The sequence below is a fragment of the Lithobates pipiens genome, unplaced genomic scaffold (genome assembly GCF_037356315.1).
Source record: "Lithobates pipiens isolate NorthernLeopardFrog02 unplaced genomic scaffold, aLitPip1_a1.2 Scaffold_23, whole genome shotgun sequence".
In the NCBI taxonomy this organism is placed as follows: Eukaryota; Metazoa; Chordata; class Amphibia; order Anura; family Ranidae; genus Lithobates; species Lithobates pipiens.
In genome coordinates, this window is record NW_027507785.1 from 266,682,809 (window position 1) to 266,707,859 (window position 25,051).

General features: G+C 45.0%; 1 protein-coding gene across 1 annotated transcript in view; it reads left to right on the plus strand.

The window, feature by feature from the left end:
- The window catches only part of CENPP (centromere protein P), a 59,900-nt gene extending 34,849 nt beyond the window's left edge, over positions 1–25,051 (plus strand). The window contains exons 2-5 of the mRNA XM_077453157.1: positions 5,508–5,590; positions 7,261–7,293; positions 9,794–9,879; positions 24,878–25,051. Coding sequence (XP_077309283.1) covers positions 5,551–5,590; positions 7,261–7,293; positions 9,794–9,879; positions 24,878–24,961 — 243 coding nt within the window. The 5' untranslated portion in view covers positions 5,508–5,550 and the 3' untranslated portion in view covers positions 24,962–25,051. The remainder of the gene's footprint in view (positions 1–5,507; positions 5,591–7,260; positions 7,294–9,793; positions 9,880–24,877) is intronic.

The window sequence follows — 25,051 nt, forward strand, 5'->3', positions numbered from 1 at the left end:
TCTTATTCCACCCCCCTGCAAATTGCTTAAGACCATAGATGCTCTTCTGAAGTTTACAGACAAGGTTGCTCCATGCAGAGATCTTCCTTAATGTCTTCATATAGGAAAGCAGTTTTAACATCTAGGTGTTTGACTTGCATGCCCTTCTCAACTGCAACACTAAGAAGTGTTCCAACGGTGGAGTTTTTTGCGATGGGAGAGAATGTTTCATAGTAATCTTCGCTGAATTTCTGTGAGAAACCCTTGGCAACTAGTCTGGCTTTGTATTTGTGGATATTCCCTTCTGCGTCTGCCTTTACTTTGAAAGTCCACTTACTTCCTGTGGGTTTGCAGTTAGTAGGGAGCTCTGTGAGTGTCCAGGTTTTATTTTCTTGAAGTGACTTTAATTCTTCTTCTGCTGCCTTTCTCCATGTATTGGCTTCACTTTTTGGCAGTTTTTCTATGTCTTACCAGGATGTTGGTTCAAGTATGCTGTGTGTTTTGACAGTGTACAGTGTATGATAGCTTGCAGGGTGGTATCCCCTTTGTAGTCCAAGTGAATCTTCTGACTTCAGGCAGTTCAGCAGAATCTGGTGGGGAACTTGATTTAGATTTAGGCAATGTGAGTTCCACCTCTTGTTTTGACTCTTGCACAGGGATTGCTTTTCACAGCTTTCATGGATTGGTGTTTCTGGTGACAGGCGCTCATCAAAATAAACACTACGGCTTATTGTCACTTTGTCAGTCTTTGGGTGTAGGATTCTGTAACCCTTGGTTTTCTCACTGTAGCCTACTAGAATGCCCTCTATGGCTGCAGGGGGTGGGTAGTTTTTCTTTGCGATACCTGTGGAAGGGGAGCCTGTGTGGCTTTTGCTTCTATACAGCACTTTCACTTTGCAAGGTGCTATTGACAAATCTTTTGATAAGCCTCTCTTTATAATGTCCTGTATAGCTTCTGGACTTCTGTTCCCCAGCCGCCTGTGTCATAAGTGAATACATTTGCTTCATAGGTCATTAAACACTATATTGGCTTGCTGGTCTGGGTTGATGAGCCTGCATAGGTGATCATCCAGTTTCCTTTCGTGAGGAATCTCTTATTATTGTGAATTGTGCATTCATCACCCTGGAAATTAACTTTGAGACCGTTGTTTGCAAGACTTTTCACTGATAGAAGGCTGTCCTCTAGTTCTGGAACATACAGCACTTTCTTTACAAGGATATTGTGCTTACCCCCTTGTGGTATAATGCAGCCCTGGCCTTTACCTTCAGATGTGATGCTTTTCCCCTTTGCTAGGAAAACTTTGTCTTTTGCACTGTAATCAATGTTTGGGAAGAAGGTCTCATTACTAGTCATGTGGCTTGTCGCTGCTGAGCCTATGCAGCAGCCGCGTGGCTTGCTGCTTTGTGTTACTTTATAGGTGCCACTCCATGCTGTATCTGCAGTTTCCTTTGTGGCTGCTTTGACTTTTTGTTTTTTGAATAGCTCTAGCTTTCGCTGCTCGGCTTTCCAGATAGAAAAGTCCTTTTTTAAGTGACCGGTCCTTTTACAGTGAAAACAGGCTCTGCTTTCTTTGTTGTGCTTCGTGCCTTTGTACATCTTAAGAGCTTTGTCATCACGGTGCGTATTTTCTTTCCTTCTGTCATATTCATTGATTTATTTCCCTTTGACATATTCCAGTGTCTGTTCCTGCACGGGTCTGGTTTTTAAAGCGTTAATAAGAGCAGTAGATTTCTCTGGAAGGCTGCAGAGGAGCAGAGGGAACAGAGCAACAATATGATTATCTTTGATGTTCTCTCCGATGGCACGCAGCTGCTCTATGGTCTCTAGCATAGCATTCGCGTGTTCACACATTTGCTGGCCTTCTTCTAGTTTTAACTTATAGGGGAACTGAGAATGGAAAAAGATCAGGGGGTTCTAGTAGATCACAGAGTCAGCAATACCATGCAATGCCAAGCTGCAGCAAGCAAGGCTAGCAGTCTAATAGCATGCATTAAAAGGGTTATTTACTTAAGAGATAAAACTATAAATCTACCACTTTACACAACTCTGGTTTCACCACACCTTGAGCATGCCATCCATTTCTGGTCTCCAATCATTAGGAAGGATGTGCTGCAACTGGAAAAAGTCCAAAGAAGGGAACAAAGCTGATAATGGGGCTGGGGGACCTCAGTTATGAGGAATGAATATGAACATTACACGTATTCCTCCTAGAGAAGAGACACTTAAGAGGGGATATGATCACAATATATAAATCTTTAAATGGCGATTCTGGCTTTGGGAGTAAACTATTTAATCTAAGCCCTTGTACACATGGTCGGAGAATCCGTCAGAATGTGTCCTATCGGACCATGTCGTTGGATAGTCCGACTGTGTGTGGTATGCATCGGACTGATTCCGTTGGATTCCGTTGGAATATCCGTCGGACCCAATTTTCCAACATGTTGGAAATATTTCCCGACCAACTGGGCCGATCGGACATACTCCGATCATGTGTAGAGAATTTTGATCGGACCAAGTGCCACGCATGCTCAGATCAAATTCCTACATCAAAGCTATTGGCTACTAGCCTGAATGTAGTCACATCGTAACGAAATTACGTAATCACGTTCTGAAAGATCGGATTTTTCGCCAACTTTGTCCGACCGTGTGTATGCAACAGTTTCGGACAAGATCCAACGGGCAAAATCCGACGGATTTGGTTGTGGAAATCTCAGACTGTGTGTACAGGGGCTAAGATCTCTAAAGAAGATACGCGCCCACACAATGAGGTTAGATGTGTTCCATCTTAAACTGTGTAAGGGGCTCTTTGCTGTTAGAAAGGTAAGGGTGTGGAACGTCCTTCCAAAATTGGTGGTGACACCAAGGAGTGTAGATAATTTTTTTTAGAAAACGCAATGTACAGAGATGTGGAAAATGGTAACAAAATGAACACACTCTCAGGCTGAACTGAATGGACTGGTGTCTTTATTCAACCTTACCAGCTATGTAAATATGTAACACTGTATATTAGTAAAGTCATGGTTTATCGGTAGTGTTTTAATTTGTAATTTTATTTTTTTGCACACCTTTATTAGGGAAGGATAGAAAGCAGTAATATCAGTAACAAATGAATTTCCTGCTGCTAGAATCATTTGCTTATTTATATTGACTTTTTCCTTTCTTGGCATGTAATGGCTACATCCTGTAGATTTGCTTTTCCTACTGAAGGAATAAATTACACAAATGATCACAGGCAGTAGCTGTATGAACGGTCAGAGCATTACAATGTTGAGGTGCGCCAGGCACTGTGCCCAGAAAAATCTTTTATACGTTATGACTGAAAGACACAATTCAGCCATTTCGTAACCACAGCGTCTTGTATTTATCAATGTCCATGTTCCATTGGAGCGAGCAGATCAGACATTAAAGTACAATTAAAGGCATTTTTTGGGGTAAAGTGGAGGACTAGAACACCTGATGGATTTTTAGTGCTGTCTGTGCACCCATTAGGTCCTGTTTACCGTTATCATTGAAAGTAAAAGAAAATCCTAAGCTTTGGGTTGTACCTGGAGAAGTAATAGAGGGGAAATCTTCTACTAGTTCTGGTGACAACCAAGGGTTCCTGTTTTGGCTATGGGACAGGAAGTAAAGTGAAATCTCCCCAATGGGATGCAGATGACAAAAAAAACAAAAACTGACAGGGGTCTCCCTCTTATGCCGTGAACACACAAGCGGAATGTCCGACAGAAAAAGTCAGACGAAAGATTTTCATTGTATATTTCGATTGTGTGTATGCCTCATCTGACTTTTTTTTTTTCGAAAATTCTGACAAACCTAGAAATAGAACATGTTCTAAATATTTGCAACGGAACCAATTCCTATCGGAGAAAACCGATTGTCTGTATGCTGTTCCGACAGACCAAAAACGACGCATGCTCTGAAGCAAGTACGAGACGGAAGATATTGGCTACTGGCTATTGAACTTCCTTTTTCTAGTCCAGTTGTACTTGTTGTACGTCATAGCGCTCTTAAACATCGGACTTTGGTGTGTGTACGCAAGACAGTTTCAGCGGAATTCCATCAGAACTCTGTCGGAAAAACCTTCAGAGTTTATTCTGACGGGAAAACCAGTCGTGTGTACAGGGCATTACTTTATCCAAACATAAAATATAAAGTTTTGCCTTTTGTTTTATTTTAAAACGAGTATATCTCTAGTAGTAATTTCTTCTTGTATACAAGACATATTTTGGTTTATTTCCTAATGTGCTGGTTTTAGGTACTATGTATAAGTGGACATGTATCCCTTACCTTTTTAATTTAATATTTTTATATGTCTTTACCTTGTAGCCTTAAAGCGGAGTTCCGCTTAAAAAAATAAAATAAAAGTCAGCAGCTACAAATACTGCAGCTGCTGACATTTAATAATCGGACACTTACCTGTCCCAGGGTCCAGCAATGCAGGGGATCTAAGCCCCGTTCATCTCCCCCTCCGCTCGGCCGCGCCGGCATTGTAACTGTGGGCGCCTGGCTGTGGCTCCACAGCTGGGCGCCCACTGCGCATTCGCGAGCCACGCACTGTGACTGGCCGCATAATCATCTGGGACCTGTGACGTGTCCCAGATGATTGCCTAGAGGGAGGGGGAGAGGTGTTGTTCCTTCCGGCACCGAGGGAAGTGACGTAAGGAGCCGAGGTGAGTAAGGAGGCAGATTACGAGGGACTAGCAACAGGCACTGATTAAGATGTGAGTAAAAAATTTTTTTTTTGCAAATTTTATTAATCGTTTTTAATGCAGCTGAAAAATGCTAAATGAATTTTAGGAGTGGAACTCCACTTTAACCACATGCCAACCAGCCGCCGCAGTTGTACTGCGACAGAATGGCACGTCTGGGCGACACAACGTTATGTAACGTCGCTTCGCCCTGTGGCCACTAGGGGGCATGCACGCCCCTCCCACTCGCCCCCCCGAGCCGATGCAAGTGCCCGGCGGTCTCGATCACCGCCGGGCTCCTGTGAATACCGCTGAGACATGGAGAACCCGGAACTATGTGTGTAAACTGTTCCATCCTGTGTTGGTGCTTTGATAACTCTTATGCCGTGTACACATGACCAGATTTCCGACAGAGTTTTGCTGAAACTGTCTTGCGTACATATGATCACACCAAAGTCCGATCGTTAAGAACTCAATGGCGTACAACACGTATGACAGGACTAGAAAAAGGAAGTTCAACAGCCAGTAACCAATAGCCTCTGTCTCGTACTTGCTTTAGAGCATGCTTCGTTTTTGGTCCATTGGAACAGAATATAGACAAGCAGTTTTCCCAATGTTGGACATTCCGCTCGTGTGTACGCGGCATTAGATTCATATGTTGTGCAGTAACTGTAGATATGTATAGGTCATGGTCTTTGAACAGGAAAGAAATTCATTTGTATATTTGGACAAAGAGAATGCTGGGAAGTTTGTTCTGATTTCCATATCATTTGGGAATGTAACCAGTAAATCTCAATACATTGAAATATGTTTCTTTTTCCTTTTTGTTTTTGGTGAAGCGTAACTCACAGATCACCGTCCCACAAGTCAGACTGTGAAGGAATGGATCTCCCCAGGCTTCTTCCATGTCTACTCACTGCAGGTACAGAAATCTGGAGCTCTTTTATTTAAAAAAACAAAACTTTATTGACTGAGCTTCCAGTCTTAAGCCGGATATACATGTATCTAAATTTGGCCGGTTCAGCAGGGACCAGACAAATTTTTATCCATGTATGGGCAGGCTGATTGTACCTAAGTCAATTCATTGATCAATTTGGGTACAACCAGCCTGTTGGCTTTTTGGTATGCAATTACTGCCGTCGGCTATAGCCGATATCAGTAATGGTGTTCTGGTGGGCTGCGTTATACTTTGTTTTAAATGAGGTGTCAAATGATTTAAACTTTAGAAAGGACTAGATGAATTCCATTTGTTAAAAATGTCTTATTTAATGCTGAATGCTGTATGCGGAGCAGTAAACCGCCAAGGATTTTTTTTTTTTAACCTGCAAGGTAAAGCCATTATATGCTAGTATGTATCGCCACTGCCATATTATGTGCAGCTTACCTTAGAATGAAGCCTTTCCATCGGCGAGCTGTCACCACGGACACACCTTCTATCTGCACCCGTCTTCCATCCAGGTTTGTTGACTCCAGCTGTGCGACGGTCCAGAGCCGCGATTACATCACTTTTGCGCAATGCACGCGGGAGTCGCTGTTTACGGCACAGGACTCTGAAGGAACGTCCACCCGTCACTTGTTGCATACACAGTAAATATTTCCTAAATGGTGCACATACCTATAGATTAGCTTACCTATAGCTCAAAGTCATGTATGTGAGTTTACTCCCAGTTTAAGGCAATCATTAAAGTGATAGTAAACCCATTTTTTCAACTTGTACCTACAGGAAAGCCTATAATAAGGCTTACCTGTAAGTACAGTGAAAAATCTCCTAAACTTGCACAGTCACACTGCATGCAGCCGGTGATGTCACCAGCGCATCTGCTCTGAAGGTCTGGCATACCGTGCCGAACCATCAAAGCCCATTCCGTAGCGGAGGGCTCCTGCGCGGATGTGATGTCATTGCGGCCTCCAGCTACATGAGTGAAAGGAAGACCGGGGGAAGATGAAAGCCTTGTCAGCAGTAAGGGCTTTGTTTTAAGGTAAGTCTTGCATTATGTGCTAGTATGAGATGCATACTAACACTTTATGCATTTGTCTTACAGGGGAAAGTTTTTTCAGTTGTTTACTACCGCTTTAAATTTTATTTATAGCTTTATTTTAAATGTTATCAGCACCTTGCAGTCAACTGTACAGCAGAGCAGTGCAAGGAGCATGCTGATAGGGGGGTGGGACCAGAGAAAGATGGACATCAACTTATTGCAACTGTCCAGTTGCAGGGTGGGGAGAATGCCTGTAAGTGAAAGGGAAACTGCAGAAGGAAAACATTCATCTATATATTTAGCTGTTTGGCTGATGTTTAGCTTCAACTCTTTTGAATTCCGTTATAATAAATTTAGCTGCAGCACGCTTCTCAGCCAGTGCAGTGACATTTGTAGAAGGAGACCATGAAGTTGTCATTTACACACCGGGCAGCGTCCTGCCATAGATCAGACAGTTCTACATTCATCTCTTGTGCCCTTTGCTATCTATTTTGTCCTTTGAGCAGAACCTGATAGTTCCAAACAGGTTCTATATCAATGGTGATAGTTTTGTGTCCGCTTTATACACTGTAATTTATTCTGTTCTCTCTCTCTCTTTTATGTTGGCATCTAGTTATTTTACTATCTGCTGTTCCTTGTATGACAGGTAAGTTGGATAGGCACAATTTATTTGGCCATCAAAATCAATTGGGAAAATATAAAAAAATATGTGACTTTGCTTTATAATATTCCAGATTGAAAAGTGGAAGGAGAGGACCTCTCAAGTCATTTAATGAAGGGGGCGGGGGGGGGGGGGGGGACTGTGCTAAAAATGATTCAGGAGTGAGGGGGGGGGGGGGGGTGGGGGGCAGTGTGGGTCAAAAGGCATCTTTTTATCTTATTACAGAGAGTAATATGTTAGTTTCTATTCTGTCATTTTTGGAGAGGTGGAGATCATTTATTTAAAACCTATTTGCTGTATTACACCAGAAGATTTAAAAAATATATATGTTGTATTTCTCAATATTGTCTGTTTTTTTTTTTTTTTTTAAAGTAGGATGGAAATTCTATACAAATTGCATAAGTTTCATGAACAGTCACTACTACCTTATTACAACAGTAATAAAAGCAAAATCCACCTACATTAAGCACATCAGCACCACCTAGTGGTTGTATTTGCAATGTCTTCTTGAAGCTGTAAGGATCAGCTTTTGGTTGGAAATTCTGACCATGTGTATGCTCCATCGGACATTTGCTGGCGGAATTCCCGCCAGCAAAAGATTGAGAGCAGGTTCTCAATCTTTCGGTCTGAAAAAGTTCTGATCGGAAATTTCCGATCATCTTTACCAATTCCGACGCGCAAAATTCCTACGCATGCTCAGAAATAATTTGACGCACGCTCTGAAGCCTTGAACTTAATTTTCTCGGCTCGTCGTAGTGTTGTACATCACCGCGTTCTTGATGGATGAAAGTTCCAAGAACTTTTGTGTGACCGTGTGTATGCAAGCCAAGCTTAAGCGGAATTCCATTGGAAAAACCATCCAAGCTTTTTCCGACGAATATCTGCTCGTGTGTACTGGCATAACAGGTTTTTTTTTTATGCAACCCAGCAGGTTGCACAAAAAAAAACCTGACAGCTCCTGTTGGAGCCGATGTACTAACCATTTGCCATTAGTACAGCGATCTCCCCCGCTGAGCTGTTGTGTTCTGACAAGGAAATGCCCCCCCCCCCCCCCCCCCACAGAACACTCCCATCAGCACTCTCCACCATTGGTGGAGAGCGCTGATGGGGAGTTGATCGGCTGGTTTTCCAGCATGCTCAGCTGGCTTCTGTCAGACAGACCAACATACACACGGGCCAAATAACTGCAGTTTTTACTAAATCGGCAAATGTCTCCCGACATTCGGCTGTGTGTACCTGGCTTAAGGCAGGCCATACATGATTCATTTTCTTTTGCTCAACTAGTGGGTTGAAAAAAAGAAGATAAACTGATTCCCCCATCCACACACTCAATGTGGATGAGGAATCTCAAAGGAATGATGTCAAAGCGCATGCCAAATTGGCAGCTATTGCCAGCAATGGCAACGTCCGAATTGGTGTGGTACAGGACCGATTCCCAAAAGTAGTTGCTGCACTACTTTTGGAGACTTTGGGGGCGATTTGAATAGACATCTGTGAATGAACTCGGACATCTGTCTATCAAATCACCCTTGAGGTTGGACTACATTGCTGGCTTGAACTCGTACAGTTTCTAACCTGCAGCAGTGTGAACCTAGGCTCAAGGAAAACAATCGAAAGGAAATTGTATTGTGTGTATCCAGCTTAAGCTGCTCTCTTAATTTAGACTACAAACACCTGTCGATTTTCTCATAGGGTAAAGTGTTCTGTAGTGAGCGTAGGTGTTCTGTCTGAAAAGCTAATAGCATTGAGATTTCAGTTCATCTCACAGTGCTCCCAAAACTTCCTGCCCATTGACATGAATGGGCATTGCTTATGAAGCACTAGATCATTAGAGTATAGCACTGCATAAAGACATTCAAGCTTTTCAGCTGGCAGAAGTGTGGCTTTGGTTGAGCTACTCATATCTTGGGCAGATATGGCTTTGTTTAGCGCAGCATCTCTCGACTTTTTTTTTCCAATCACTGCATCCTCTAAAGCAGTGATGGCGAACCTTGGCACCCCAGATGTTTTGGAACTACATTTCCCATGATGCTCAGCTACACTGCAAGGTGCAGGAGCATCATGGGAAATGTAGTTCCAAAACATCTGGAGTGCCAAGGTTCGCCATCACTGCTCTAAAGTATGAAAAATCTTGAGGCACCCAAGTCTGAAATGGAAATATTACTTATCAAAGAGAAACCTGAGCCTGGGACACAGCAGACAACTGCCTTGATGAAATACCTTCACATCAGAAGCCCCCCCACCCCTTCACATCAGAGAGGCCTTTATGTCAGAGGCAATCCATCATATCATAGTTGCCCCACGACACGAGTCCCCTCCACCATCGCAGAGCTCCTTCTTCATACCAGAGCACATCCTTTTGGCTCCAGCAGAGGCTTAGCATATACAATAAAAAAAAAAGAAAATGTTGGAAAAGCTGATGTTATTTGTCGCTGAGACTCTTCTATGGAAAATGTATAAAAACTGTATTCTCCTTGTTCAACAGAGTTTGGTTGGTTGGTCTTCAAGGTGGATTTTACGGTTGCTCATGGAACAAACCTCAAAACTGCTGTAGACTCCCTTGAAAATACGGTAATCACAAAATACTATTCCAAAGATTTACATCAGGGGTACTCAACCTTTTGAAGAGTGAGGGCCACTTAAGTGATGTGGTAACTCGTCACGGGTACAACTAACTATGGGGCTCTACCAACCCCCCCAAACCACAAATGTAAACAAACCCTTACTGTCATTAGCCCTCTATTTGGCTGCTTTCACTGTGGGTACAGCACAGTGCACCTGTGACTTTCCTGCAGTAACCTACACTTTTACCATAGACTTCTATTATATCAGCAGGTGTGGTGCACTTTCAGAAAGCGTATCAACCCCGCAGGATATAATAGAATTATATGACAAAGGGCAGCTAATCTGCAGGAAAGCCACAAGTGTGCCCCACTTGCGGATCAGTGTGAAAGCAGACTAATAACTCTTTTTTTTTTTTTTTTTAAGTGCTAATATGCCCATTGCAAAAGTGCAGTATTTGTGATGTTTAACCACTTCAGCCCCGGACCAATAAACACCCTAAGGACCAGAGGTCTTTTTCCAATTTCGCACTGCGCTGCTTTAACTGGTAATTGCGCGGTCATGCAATATTGCACCCAAACGAAATTTGCGTCCTTTTCTTCCCACAAATAGAGCTTTCTTTTGATGGTATTTGATTGCCTCTGCTATTTTTTTTTTTTGCGATATAAATGGAAAAAGAGCGAAACTTTTGAAAAAAAAGATATTTTCTTCTTTTTGTTATAAGAAAAATCGAATAAACTAAATTTTAGTCATACATTGAGGGCAAAATTTATTCAGCCACATGTCTTTAGTAAAAAAATTGTCAATAAGCGTATATTTTTTGGTTTGCGCAAAAGTTATAGCGTCTACAAACTAGAGTACATTTTCTGGAATTTACACAGCTTTTAATTTATGACTGCCTATCTCATTTCTTGAGGTGCTAAAATGGCAGGGCAGTACAAACCCCCCCCCCCCCCAAATGACCCCATTTTGGAAAGTAGACACCCAAAGGAAATTGCTGATGGGTATGTTGAGCCCATTGAATATTTTTTTTTTTTGTCCTAAGGGATTGAATATTGACAAAAAAAAAATTTTTTTTACAAAAAGTTGTCACTAAATGATATATTGCTCACACATGCCATGGTTATATGTGGAATTGCACCCCAGAATATATTCCGCTACTTCTCCCGAGTATGGGGATACCACGTGTGGGACTTTTTGGGAGTCTAGTCGCGCACGGCACCCCGAAAACCAATAAACACCTTCAGGATTTCTAAGGGTGCAAATTTTTGATTTAACTCCTCACTATCTATCACAGTTTCGAAGGCCATAAAATGCCAAAATAGCACAAAACCCCCCAAAATGACCCCATTTTGGAAAGAAGACACCCCAAGCTATTTACTGAGAGGCATGTTGAGTCCATGGAATATTTTATATTTTGCCAAAAGTTGCGGGAATATTACAAACTTTTTTTTTTTTTGCACAAAGTTGTCACTAAATGATATATTGCTCACACATGCTATGGGCAGAAGTCAAATTACACCCCAAAATAAATTCTGCTGCTTCTCCCGAGTACGGGGATACCACATGTGGGGGACTTTTTGGGAGCCTAGCCACGTACGGGACCCCAAAAACCAAGCACTGCCTTCCGGATTTAAATATAAAATGCTACCAAAAAAACTGTTAGCGATCGCAGGGATCAGGCCTGACTCTGCGATCGCTGCAGTTATGTGTTTAGTGTTTTGTAAGTGACAGTGATCGATCGATACTGCACTTGGGTGGGCTGGGCAGAGGGGCAAAACGCAGATGCTAGCAGGTATCTGGGCTGATCCCGCTAACAATGCGTTTTTTTGGAACTCTGAACTGCTGGGGACGCTAGTATAGATCTGATCAGATCAGATATTGATCTGTTCAGATTCTATACCACTACGGGAGGTGTATGCTTTGCGTGGGTGTTAGCGGTACTGGCACTAACCTAGCGCTGCCTGGGGCGACGCAGACCCTGACCCTAAAACCTAATTGATATCACCCGCCGGGTGATCAGGGGGTTAAACGTTTATTGGGTAATAAATGGTGGGTGCCCTGATGCTATAAAAAGCAAACTAACCAGAGTCACCCGTAACACTTATACGGTGATCAGTGGTGAAAGGGTTAACTAGGGGCAATCAGGGGGTTCAAATTTTTATTAGGTAGTATATGGGGGTCCCTGGCGCTATATAAAAACCTGACGGGGAACCTAAATAACTAACTGGCTAACCAGCGTCACCAGTGACACTTATACTGTGATCGCTGGTGAAAGGGTTAACTAGGGGCAATCAGGGGGTTAAAACCATTATTGGGTAGTATATCGGGGTACCTAGCGCTATAAAAACCTGGCGGTGAACCTAAAAAAATAACTAGCTACCTAGCGACAGTAGCGACACTGATGCAGCGATCAGAAAAATGATCGCTTAGTGACAGTGGCAAAAGGGGGTGAAAGGGTTAACTAGGGGCAATCAGGGGGTTAAAACCATTATTGGGTAGTATATCGGGGTACCTAGCGCTATAAAAACCTGGCGGTGAACCTAAAAAAATAACTAGCTATCTAGCGACAGTAGCGACACTGATGCAGCGATCAGAAAAATGATCGCTTAGTGACACTGGCAAAAGGGGGTGAAAGGGTTAACTAGGGGCAATCAGGATGTTAAAACCATTATTGGGTAGTATATCGGGGTACCTAGCGCTATAAAAACCTGGCGGTGAACCTAAAAAAATAACTAGCTACCTAGCGACAGTAGCGACACTGATGCAGCTATCAGAAAAATGATCGCTTAGTGACACTGGCAAAAGGGGGTGAAAGGGTTAACTAGGGGCAATCAGGATGTTAAAACCATTATTGGGTAGTATATCGGGGTACCTAGCGATATAAAAACCTGGCGGTGAACCTAAAAAAATAACTAGCTACCTAGCGACAGTAGCGACACTGATGCAGCTATCAGAAAAATGATCGCTTAGTGACAGTGGCAAAAGGGGGTGAAAGGGTTAACTAGGGGCAATCAGGATGTTAAAACCATTATTGGGTAGTATATCGGGGTACCTAGCGATATAAAAACCTGGCGGTGAACCTAAAAAAATAACTAGCTACCTAGTGACACTAGCGACACTGATGCAGCGATCAGAAAAATGATCGCTTAGTGACACTGGCAAAAGGGGGTTAAAGGGTTAACTCTAGGGGCAATCAGGGGGTTAAATCTTTATTGGGGGGTGATAGGGGGCTACCCTGGACCTAACACTAACTGCCCTGACAGTTTTTACTTTTACAACTGACACTGAATGCATTGATCAGTAAAGAAATGATCAATGCAATCAGTGACACTGTGACTGGGGGGGGAGGGGGGGGGCGATCGGGGGGGGGTTTGTGTACCTATGTGTACCTATGTGTCAGTGTAGTGTTTTGGTGCACTTACTTTTAGTCTTCTCCTCGTAGTCCGGTCAAAAAGACCGCCCCGAGGAGAATAACATCACTTCCTCCTTCCTGTGTAAACAATACACAGTGGGAGGAAGTTCGTCATTGGCCAGGAGCGATCGAGAGGGGGTGGCCAGAAACCAACGGCCATCCCCTCATCACGGATCGCTCCCGGAGGGAAACGGACCGCCGTATCCAGCGGGAGGGGGTCCGATCGGACCCCCCACCCGCTGGAAGGCAGGCACGTACATGTACGTGCTTGTGCCTGCCTGTGCCATTGTGATGACGTACAATGGCAATACGGCGGTCCTTAAGTGGTTAATACACTGACCTGTTTCTCTTCTAGCTTCTGCCGGCATTGCTCTCCCGGCTGCTAAAAAAAAGTCCCAGGCAAAGTGCACATGGTTTCATTCTGCCGGGGACAGGAGCCGGCGCTACAGAGGAAGCATTGGCTTATGCGGTAGGAATGGGCTAACGGTTCGGCCCGAGCATAAGGTCGGGCCGAACTTTCTTTGTTCGGTTGTTCAGCGAACAGCCAAACAAAAGGGTCGTTAGACCGTTTGTTCGGCCCCCCGAACCAACCACAATGCATTGCGGCACTGAACAGTGCATTGCAAGCCCTGAAGTGAAGTGAAAGCAGTGCAGTGAAAGCTTCAGCCAATCAGGACACAGAGCACTGTCAGGCCGCGTACACACGGGCGGACTGTTCGCCCAACCTTGTCCGCTGAACAGTGTTTGGGCGGACAGTCCGCTCGTGTGTGGGCTTTCAGCGGACAGTTTCAGCGGACAGTTGGACGGACAAAGTCTTTCGGAAATTCCGAAAAACTGTCCGCTGAAACTGTGTTTGAGCGAACAGTCCGCCCGTGTGTGGGCTTGTCCGCTGTACTTTCGAAATGAGCGGACTGTTCCCGCTCGGAAAGTCCGCCCATTTCGAGCGCGTGTACAGGTAGGCGGGGCCCGCGAAGGAGACGTCGCGGGCTCCGCCGCCTGGAATGGGCTTAAAGGGGAACCCCAACGCCGAAAAAAATCGGCGTGGGGGTTCCCCCCAAGTCCACACCAGACCCTTGTCCGAGCACGCTACCCGGCCGGCCAGGAAAGGGGGGGCGAGCGAGCGCGCCCCCCCTCCTGAGCCGTACCAGGCCGCGTGCCCTCAACATGGGGGGGTGCCTTGGGGAAGGGGGGGCCGCGCGGCCCCCCCACCCCAAAGCACCTTGTCCCCATGTTGATGAGGACAAGGGCCTCTTCCCGACAACCCTGGCCGTTGGTTGTCGGGGTCTGCGGGCGGGGGGCTTATCGGAATCCGGGAGCCCCCTTTAAGAAGGGGGCCCCCGGATACCGGCCCCCCACCCTATGTGAATGAGTATGGGGTACAATGTACCCCTACCCATTCACCTGTGAAATAAAGTACAAATAAAAACACAACACAGGGGAAAAAAATATTTTATTGCACAGCTCCGGGGGGTCTTCCGTCTTCGGGGGTCTTCTCGCCGGACTCCTCCGCTATGTGTGTGTAGCTCTTTTGCTAGCGGAGGAGTCCGGCTTTCTTCCTCCCCGCCGCCGGCCTCTTCTCCCGACTTCGGGGGTCTTGTCCCCCTCTTCGGTTCTTCTGCCGGGCCACCGCGCCTGGTCCGGTGGCCCGGTCTTCTGTCGCCGTCTTCCGTTCTTCTGTCGCCGCCTTCGGTTCTTCTGCCGGGCCACCGCGCCTTCTTGTAGCTCTTTTACAGGCGGTGGCCCGGTCTTCTGTCGCCGATGTCGTCGCCGCCGCCGCCGACTTCCGTTCTTGTTCTTCTTGTTCTTCTTGTTCTTCTCCAGGAGATGTTGACACGTCGCTCCCTCCGGCCGGAATGCCAGAGCCGCGCTGTGCGGTCACTTATATAGTGACAATGGGGCGGGGTCACATGGTATATGTCACATGGGTTGGTCACATGGGTTGATGTCACATGGGGACTATGACATCGTAAGGGGGCGGGGTCACCATGTGACCAACCCATGTGACATATACCATGTGACCCCGCCCCATTGTCACTATATAAGTGACCGCACAGCGCGGCTCTGGCATTCCGGCCGGAGGGAGCGACGTGTCAACATCTCCTGGAGAAGAACAAGAAGAACAAGAAGAACAAGAACGGAAGTCGGCGGCGGCGGCGACGACATCGGCGACAGAAGACCGGGCCACCGCCTGTAAAAGAGCTACAAGAAGGCGCGGTGGCCCGGCAGAAGAACCGAAGGCGGCGACAGAAGAACGGAAGACGGCGACAGAAGACCGGGCCACCGGACCAGGCGCGGTGGCCCGGCAGAAGAACCGAAGAGGGGGACAAGACCCCCGAAGTCGGGAGAAGAGGCCGGCGGCGGGGAGGAAGAAAGCCGGACTCCTCCGCTAGCAAAAGAGCTACACACACATAGCGGAGGAGTCCGGCGAGAAGACCCCCGAAGACGGAAGACCCCCCGGAGCTGTGCAATAAAATATTTTTTTCCCCTGTGTTGTGTTTTTATTTGTACTTTATTTCACAGGTGAATGGGTAGGGGTACATTGTACCCCATACTCATTCACATAGGGTGGGGGGCCGGTATCCGGGGGCCCCCTTCTTAAAGGGGGCTCCCGGATTCCGATAAGCCCCCCGCCCGCAGACCCCGACAACCAACGGCCAGGGTTGTCGGGAAGAGGCCCTTGTCCTCATCAACATGGGGACAAGGTGCTTTGGGGTGGGGGGGCCGCGAGGCCCCCCCTTCCCCAAGGCACCCCCCCATGTTGAGGGCACGCGGCCTGGTACGGCTCAGGAGGGGGGGCGCGCTCGCTCGCCCCCCTTTCCTGGCCGGCCGGGTAGCGTGCTCGGACAAGGGTCTGGTGTGGATTTGGGGGGAACCCCCACGCCGATTTTTTTCGGCGTTGGGGTTCCCCTTTAAGCCCATTCCAGGCGGCGGAGCCCGCGACGTCTCCTTCGCGGGCCCCGCCTACCTGTACACGCACTCGAAATGGGCGGACTTGCCTCCGCCTTACGTGGGCGAGTCCGTTCATTTCAAAAGTTGAGCGAACTGTTTGCCCAACCTTGTTCGTCAAACAGTCCGCTCGTGTGTGGGCAAGTCCGCTCATGCAAATTTTGAGCGGACTGTTTGATGAAACTGTTTGCCGAACAAGGTTGGGCGAACAGTCCGCCCGTGTGTACGCGGCCTCAGAGTCATGATTGGACACTGTCATCATGACTTTATCCAATCATGGCTCATTCCCGCTCCACACTATAAAATTATTCTTTCAATGGCAGCCATTTTCAGTGTGATTTTGGCATGGAGAGAGATAGAACAAGGCTCTGTTCAGTGCTATTAGTGTGCTATACTGTACTATTTTGCTTCAATTGTCAGTGTAGAATATTAGTTTAATGTTAGTCTAGGGATAGTGTGAGTGTAGTGAGGAGGAACATCATTCAGCTTTGCATAGTGTGCAGCTAAAGTAGGGACAGCTCAGATAGTTTCACTGTAGTGTAGTGACACCGTGTCATTCATTCATACATACATTAGTGTGGAGTAGGGACAGCTCATATACTTTCAATGTAGTGTAGTGAGACCGTGTCAGTAATCTTGACATTAGTGTATAGCTAAAGTAGGGACAGTTCAGATAGAGTCAGTGTAGTGAACACTATTTGATTGCGTTACTGACATCATATAGTTCTGTGCACGTTACTGCCAATTCAACGCCATATAGTTTTGTGCGTTACTTCCAGTTTAACGCTGTATCATTTTGTGAGCAGTACTGCCAGTTTAATGCCATATAGTTTTGTGTGCATTACTGACAGTTTAAAGCCATATAGTTCTGTGCGTCACTGTACGTTTGGCGCATTATATTGCAGCATATTATAGTGTATCCGTGGAGTGTGTCTGTGTAGTGAGAGTACTCAAATTAAAGTGCACCAAACACCTCTTTACATTAATTAAAGTGGATCTACCTACAGATTCCAACTTCTTCTTTACATTTGCTTATAAGCACTGCCCCCTCCCTCCCAATAATGTCTGGGAGGACAACAAGGAGAGGCAGACGTTCCCTTGGCACTGTAAGGGGGCCATCAACAAATGTGTCCACAGGCAAAGGTGGATGTGGTGGTCAGTCCTCAGGCAGGGCATCATTTCCTCTGTGAGTTTGTCTGTACTATCCAGCCACAGCATGCAGAGGAGGTGGTGGACTGGCTTACTAAACCTTCCTCATCCTCTGTCACACAAGTTGAGACAAGCATGCAGTTCCCTGCAGTTGCCAGAGTAGATAAACCTGCCTCCTTGTCCACATCTATTCCTGCCATAGCCCCAACATTTGCCATTGAGGAGTCCGCTGAGTTATTTGACCACAGAGTCAGTCACTTGCCCCTTGATATAAAAAAATAGAATAAATCAGAATAAAATCAGATAGCTTTGGACATAAACTCTACATTATCTCTTTTTGTGTTCACCAAGAAGCTATCTCCTCAGTACTGAGGGGGTCTTGTGAGTGTGGTAATTGCTGTGATTATACCTAGCTGGTCTTGTCAGGTATACAGAAATACCGTCTTATTCTCATCAATGCCCAGCCATTACTGCATTCAGATGTTGGTTCTGAGGTTGAGGATGACAGGAACATGAGCCTAGAGAGAGGGAGGAATACTGGTAGACAAATTGACATTCATGTTCCCCAAGCCACATCATTTTTCCAAGTTATCTCCAGTGTTAATGATGAAGATGGAGGAGATGGAGATGATGATGATGATAATGATGATGATGATGATGATGATGATGATGATGATGAGGTCACTGATGCATCTTGGGTGCCAGATAGAGCAGAGGAGGAAACTGAAGGTGAGACGGCACAACCCCAAGGAGGCCGACATCAAGAAAGAGTAGAGAGCAGCCACCCTATTCCATCACATTCTGCAGCTGTTATCTCCTGGCCCACTCTCCAAAGCTCAGGTGTCTGGGCTTTTCTCAGCACACCTGCAGCAGATTGCACTGTTGCGATCTGCCAACTGTTTCTCAAGGACATCAAACGTGGCAAAAACACCAACCATTTGGGTATCACATGCCTAACAAGGCATTTAACGTCCAACGGCTCAGCCCGTTGGCAAGAGCACCTAAAAGCGACACAAAACTGGCACAAATCTGTCCCTCCTCCTTACCCACTTCAGTCTGCCCCTGCAATACCAAGTCATTACAATTCAGCAGCCTCCACTGACAGGGATGATGGTATAACACAGGGTGTCCCAGGTCCTAGCAGCACATCACCAGCTGTAGACTGGTAAAATACAGTCCCTGCCACCCACATGAACAGAGTCTGAATGCAGCCTGTCAATGCTGTTGGTTCTTTAACTTCTGACTTTCAGTGGATTCTGCCCCCTTCCGTGAATTTGCACAATGTGCTGTACCACAATGGTAGGTTCCCAGTCGCTACTACTTTTCAAATAAGGCCGTTCCATCTCTCTACCATCACGTGGAAGGGAATGTTCTGGCATCGTTGGGCAAGGCAGTCGGTCGTAAAATCCACCTTACTGCTGACACGTGGTCCAGCAGGCATGGGCAAGGACAATATATTTCGTTCACAGCACCCTGGGTAACGCTACTTGCAATTTGAAAGGATGCAGGACAGGGCTTGGTGCTGCAGCTTGTTCTGCCCCCACATCTCCATACAGCTGGGGGTGATGATACCAGACCTGTGACCTCTAATTTCTCCTCCTCCACCACCTCCATGCCCTCCTCTGCAGAATTGTCCTATGAACATCAGGTACCCCCTAAGCATTCAAAGGGCTATTCTCAGAGCCTGGCTAAAAGGTGCCATGCAATGCTTCAGCTGGTGTGTATAGGGGACAGGAACAACACTGGGGCAGAGATTCTTGCAGCTTCGCAGGGACAGGCCCAGAGATAGTTCACACCACGCCAGCTGGAGCCAGGAATGGTGGTGTGCAATAATGGCTCAAACCTCCTGTCTGCCCTTAGACAGGGAAAGTTGATACATGTGCCATGTCTGGCACATGTCCTCAATCTGGTGGTGCAGCATTTCCTAAGTACGTATCCAGGGTTGCAAAATGTACTAAAACAGAATAGTCTGTAGCCATTTCAGGCAGTCATACACAGCCAGTGCTCGGTTGGCTGAAATTCAGGGGGAATTCCACCTGCCCATAAACCACCTGATTTGTGACATGTTCACCAGGTGGAATTCAACTTTGGGAATGCTGTAGCAGCTATGCATGCAGCAGAGGGCTGTCAACGAGTATCTGTGCCACTACAGCACAACGACAGGCTCAGGCCACCTTGGCTTTTTTTCCCCCACACCAATGGCTGATCATTAAGGATGCATGCACTGTATTGTCACCATTTGAGAAGGCCACAAGGATGGTGAGCACTGACAGTGCATGCATCACTGACACAATCCCTGTTGTGTTCCTGCTGTAGCAGACTCTGCGTGGCATTATGGACAGGTCACTGGAGGCAGAGCAGCAGGAGGAAGAGGACTTCCTTTTCTCTCAAGGCCCACTTTATCCAAACATCATCATTCCTATGTCACAGAACACACAGGAGAAAAGAGGGAAGGATGATGAGGAGGAGGAGGATTCTGGCACTTTCATAGGCTTCGAAGAAGAGGAAGACATGCGTCAATTTGGGGATGGCTTTCCAACCCCAGGAACCTTGAGAGTAGCTTGTGGCTGGGAGGAGGAAGTTCTAGGTGCTGTCATCCTGAGTGACTCTGAGGAGACTGCTTCTCAAGCTTCGGCATGGGCAACCTCATGCATCAAAGCCTGCGAAAGGACCCAAGAATATGCGACATAAAGGAGAAGGATGATTACTGGTTGGAATTTTTTTTGTCTTCGCCGCCCAGGGCTGTTAGCTTCCACATCCAATCACTAGCATCTGCATCACATGGTAGACTATTACCTCAGGGCCAAAACAGAGATGCAGAGCTTTCCAGCTGATGATCCACTGACTTACTGGGTCATGAGAATAGACCACTGGCCAGAACTTGCCCAGTATGCTATTGAGTTGTTGGGCTGCCCTGCATCCAGCGTGCTTTCAGAACGGGCATTCAGTGTTGCAGGAAGGTTCCGTTACTGATCATAGAACACGTCTGTTCACAGACTCTGTTATAAAAATGATTCAGTCCTGGATTACCAGCTATGATGCCCCTGATGCCGATATCACTAATTCTTTTTGGGATGTGGAATCTCTGCAGGACTTCAAGGCTGCCTAGCTTTGAGGGTGTTCAATCGTTTCATCTGGAAGACTGTTTTTGGTATAGGTTTCATGGGCACAATTAACACCCAAAGACCAATTTTTCAGCACCTGTTTGACAGGTGCATATCATTGCAATTTTTTACAGCAAGGACAATTCTTGCTTTCATCAAGATTACCTCTATAGGGTTATGACACCCAAAGACCAATTTTTATGCACCCGTTACTTCTATCCCAAAAAAATCCCAGTGCACTACATTGTGGCCTCATCATACACACTGACTCCCCAGCTGTTGCTGAGCAAAATAAAGACAGCTTGCAGGGAACATTTCTTTTTTTTTGTTGGCTTTATTAATGCAATTATTGTTGCAGCAGATTATAAACATGGTACAGATCTGCCACTTTACAGGTAGACTAATTGGACCCCCGGGGGCACTATATTGGAAGGATGTTTTCCTTTGTGCTTTCACTTTAAAAATCAAAAAAATCACTGCTCATTTAAAAATGACGTTTTTCACAAACTTTTTTTTTTATTCATACATGTCCCACAGGGCAGGACCCTGACCCCTATAACCATTGTATGCCCAATTACTTGCATATAAGCCTTCAAAATGTGCACTTTTGATTTTTGACGCTCGGGTCCCATTGATTTTATTGGGGTTCGTTATTTGGGTCTAAAATTTCAAAAATTCTGGTGCGAATCGAAGAGGGGTCCGTTCGGCCCATCCCTATTATGCGGTTCCTGCTCCCTTCGATGCTGTCCACTTCCACCAGTGCCGGCACCATACACTCTGAGTGCTCTGGGATGGTGTGTCAGCAACCAGTTGACAACCCATCATCCCAGAGGACCAGGCATGGGCTTCCCTGGTTTAAGGTTGCAGGCCATGGGTTAAGCACTCCCGTTTTACATTTTTATAGGAGTAATAAGGAAATTACTGTGAACTGCATAGATCAGTGGCCCCCAAACTGCAGACATTTGTTTGCCTTTATCTGGCCCTTGAGGCATTTTTCCTTCTATTAACACCTATAACAAGGCAAAACTCCTGCCACTGACACTAACAATGGGGCACTATTCCTTCCACTAACATCAACTTTTTTCACCCCAATACCAAAGATTTGCCATTTTTTACTCCCACTAGGCACAATCCGGCCCCTCTAAAGTCTCAAGGACAGTAAACTGGCCCTTTCTTTAGAAAGTTTGGAGACCCATCAAAGTACCTGTCACTGTTCATCTGAGTACCTGTCACACACAGTCCATAGGAGTACCTGTCATAGTCCATCTGCATACCCAAGTACCTGTCCCAGTCCAAAGGAGTACCCGAGTTCCTGTCACAGTCCATCTGAGTATCAGAGTACCCGAGTACCTTTCACAGTTCATCTGAGTACCTGTCACAGTTCATATGAGTACCGAGTACCTGTCACCACCCTTCAGAGTACCCGAATACCGGTCACCAGCCCATCAGAGTCCCAGAGTACCTATCTGTAGCCCATCAGAGTATCCGAGTACCTGCCACCAGCCCTTCAGAGTACCCGTCACCAGCCCATCAGAGTACCCGAGTACCTGTCTGCAGCTCATCAAGTTATCCAAGTATCTATCTGCAGACCCTCAGAATACCCCAGTAACTATCTGCAGCCCATGCCTCATAGAATATACGTTGGGGTGTTTTCTTTCCAAAATTGGGTAATTTTGTGGGTAATTATATTGACCTGGTGCTCAAAGACCTTCAAAAGTGTGATGGGTAGGAATGAAATGAGATGTGTAATTTATGCTCCTAGAACGCCTGAATGAATGAATGAATGAAATACTTGTATAGCGCACAATGCGAACTGAATCGCCTCTAGGCGCTGAAGGTACTACTTCAATGTTGGGCCTCTGTATGTGGCCAAGCTGTGTAAAAGTCTAACACGTGGGATTGCCATACTTGGGAAGAGTAGCAGAATGTATTTTGGGGTGTAAGTTTTGCTATATACATGCTATGTGTTAGAAATATCTTACAAATTGACAACTTTGTGTAAAGAAAAATGCACTTTAATTTATTTTTTACACATCTTCCAAAAACGTCTGGAAAAAAATGAACTGTTCAAAAGACTCATTATGCCTCATGGATTATACGTTGGGGTGTTTGCTTTCCAAAATAGGGTCATTTTGTGGGCAATTCCATTGTCCTGGTGCTCCAGGGTCTTCAAAATTGTAATAGGTGGTTGAGAAATGAGATGGGTCATTTATGCTCGTAGAACGCCTGAAGGTGCTACTTCAATGTTGGGCCTCTGTATGTGGCCAGGCTGTGTAAAAGTCTCACACATGTGGTATCACCATACTCGTGAAGAGTAGCAGAACATATTTTGGGGTGTAATTTGTTGTATGCATATGCTATGTGTGAGAAATAACCTGATAATATGCCAATTTTGTAAAAAAAAATAAAAAATCTTATTGTGGGAACAAAATACAACTTAAAAAAACTCACCATCCTACTCAATACCTTGGAATATCTACTTTCTAAAAAGGGGTCATTTGGGGGGTATTTGTACTTTCCTGATCTTGTTAGTGTCTCAAGAAATTAGATACATCTGATGTACTGAAGGCCTGATCAGATGTGATCAATTTTCAGTGATTGGCACCATAGTTTGTAGACTCTATAGCTTTCACAAAGACCAAATAATATACACACTAATTTCGGTTATTTTTACCAAAGCTATGTAGCAGTATACATTTTGGCCAAAATGTATGAAGAAAATTACTAATTTGCTAAATTTTATGACAGAAACAAAGTAAAAGGCATTTTTTTGACAAAACGGTCTTTATTTATAGCACAAAAAATAAAAAAACTCACTAGTGATTAAATACCACCAAAAGAAAGCTCTATTTGTGTGAAAAAAAGACACACATTTCATACGGATACAGTGTTGAATAACGAAGTAATTGTCTTTCAAAGTGTGAGAGTGCTGAAAACTGAAAATTGGTCTGGGCAGGAAGGGGGTTTAAGTGCCCTGTATTGAGGTGCTTAAAAATATAAAATTTTAATAATATTTGACACTTTGCTGTTCAAGGCCTGACACCGAGAACAAAAAAAAATCTAATCTTGCAGAGATAGGAGGGAAAGTGTCCTCACGTTTCCTTCCTGTATTAATAAATGGCTGTTCAATACATATAACTATGCACATCAAAGGAAAGGCGTTAACAAAATTGCACCCTTCTAAAATGTCCTCATACCCTAGCTACAGTGTACAAAACGAAAAAAAAAAAGAAAAACTACTGTGTACAGAATGTAAGATATTCAAAAAAATTTATTGATACACTATGCTGGCTTAGACCTCGTGTGCAGGGTGCTGCAGTGAGCATTGCATGGTATCATTGAACATAGATGTAGGTGGCATGGTGTCCCTGTTTGGCCACTAACAGGAAATATTTAGGCCTGCCATTGCTGACCTCAATTTGAAAATAATTGTCTTTGGCTTCAAAAGTTTCTAAATTGCTATAACAAATCATATGATCACAGAGTGGCAAAAAAACTGCCAATTAAAGTACATCTATAGTCAAAATATAAAAATTATATATTCATTTCTACATTGTATTTCAACTATTTCTAGCCTACTATTACTCTGAATGATCTTGACATTTGTAAATTTACTTTGTGAGGATCCCCGAAATTTACTGAATTCTGTGACACATATTCATTATGTCCTGTGAATAGACCTCGCTGTGTCACACATTACACATAGCCTGTTTTCCTTCATATTGGGGAGACCCATCAAATTTTGTAACAGGAGTGGTGTTCTGCGACGGCCATCTTGGTACACCCCACAGTTGTCCACAGTAAGGATATAGCGGGAAGGTGGCAAGCAGACATCTTTTTACACCCCCCGGAGTCTTGCATTTCAAACTTATTTTTACCAGTTAACTGAGCTTATCTAATGTAATACCGTCTTTTGAAATACGGCTGAGTGTTTTCATGTTGTATTTTAAAGCAGCGGCAAGCCTGCTGATCTCACAGGTTTGCTGATCTGACAGAACACCCCTGCTTTTAAAATTCAACATCAAAACAGTCACACAGGTTTCTAAATACTGTATTTCACTATATAAGCTCAGTTTGCTAGTAAAGTGTGAAATGCAAAGACTCCGGTTGGTTTTAAATACATGTCTGCTTGCCGCCCTCTCACTGTATCCTTACTGTGGGCGACTGCAATGTGTACCAAGATGGCTGCGATGGAACGCCACTTCAGTTTCAGAAGATTTTCTGCATAAGCTTATACAGTATTGTCAATCATACCTATTTGTATTGCTATTACAAAGGCTATCACAAAATGAAATGCATACTGTGACCATAGATTTCCTTTAAAATGTTGTATTCTTCTAAAACTAGGCAAGTAGTAGGAGCTTTATTCTGTGTCTTTTTTTTTTTTTTTTAGATGAAAAGATTTCTGTCATCAAACATACCAGAAGGGCAATTTAAACTGGTGGTGATCAACAATGCGACAAACCAAAAACTGTAACATATCTACAAGGCTGTCAGTGTGCAGTTGGTTTACAAGTATTTATACCAAAGAAATTTCACTATACAAATAAATGGTTTTAAAAGTCTA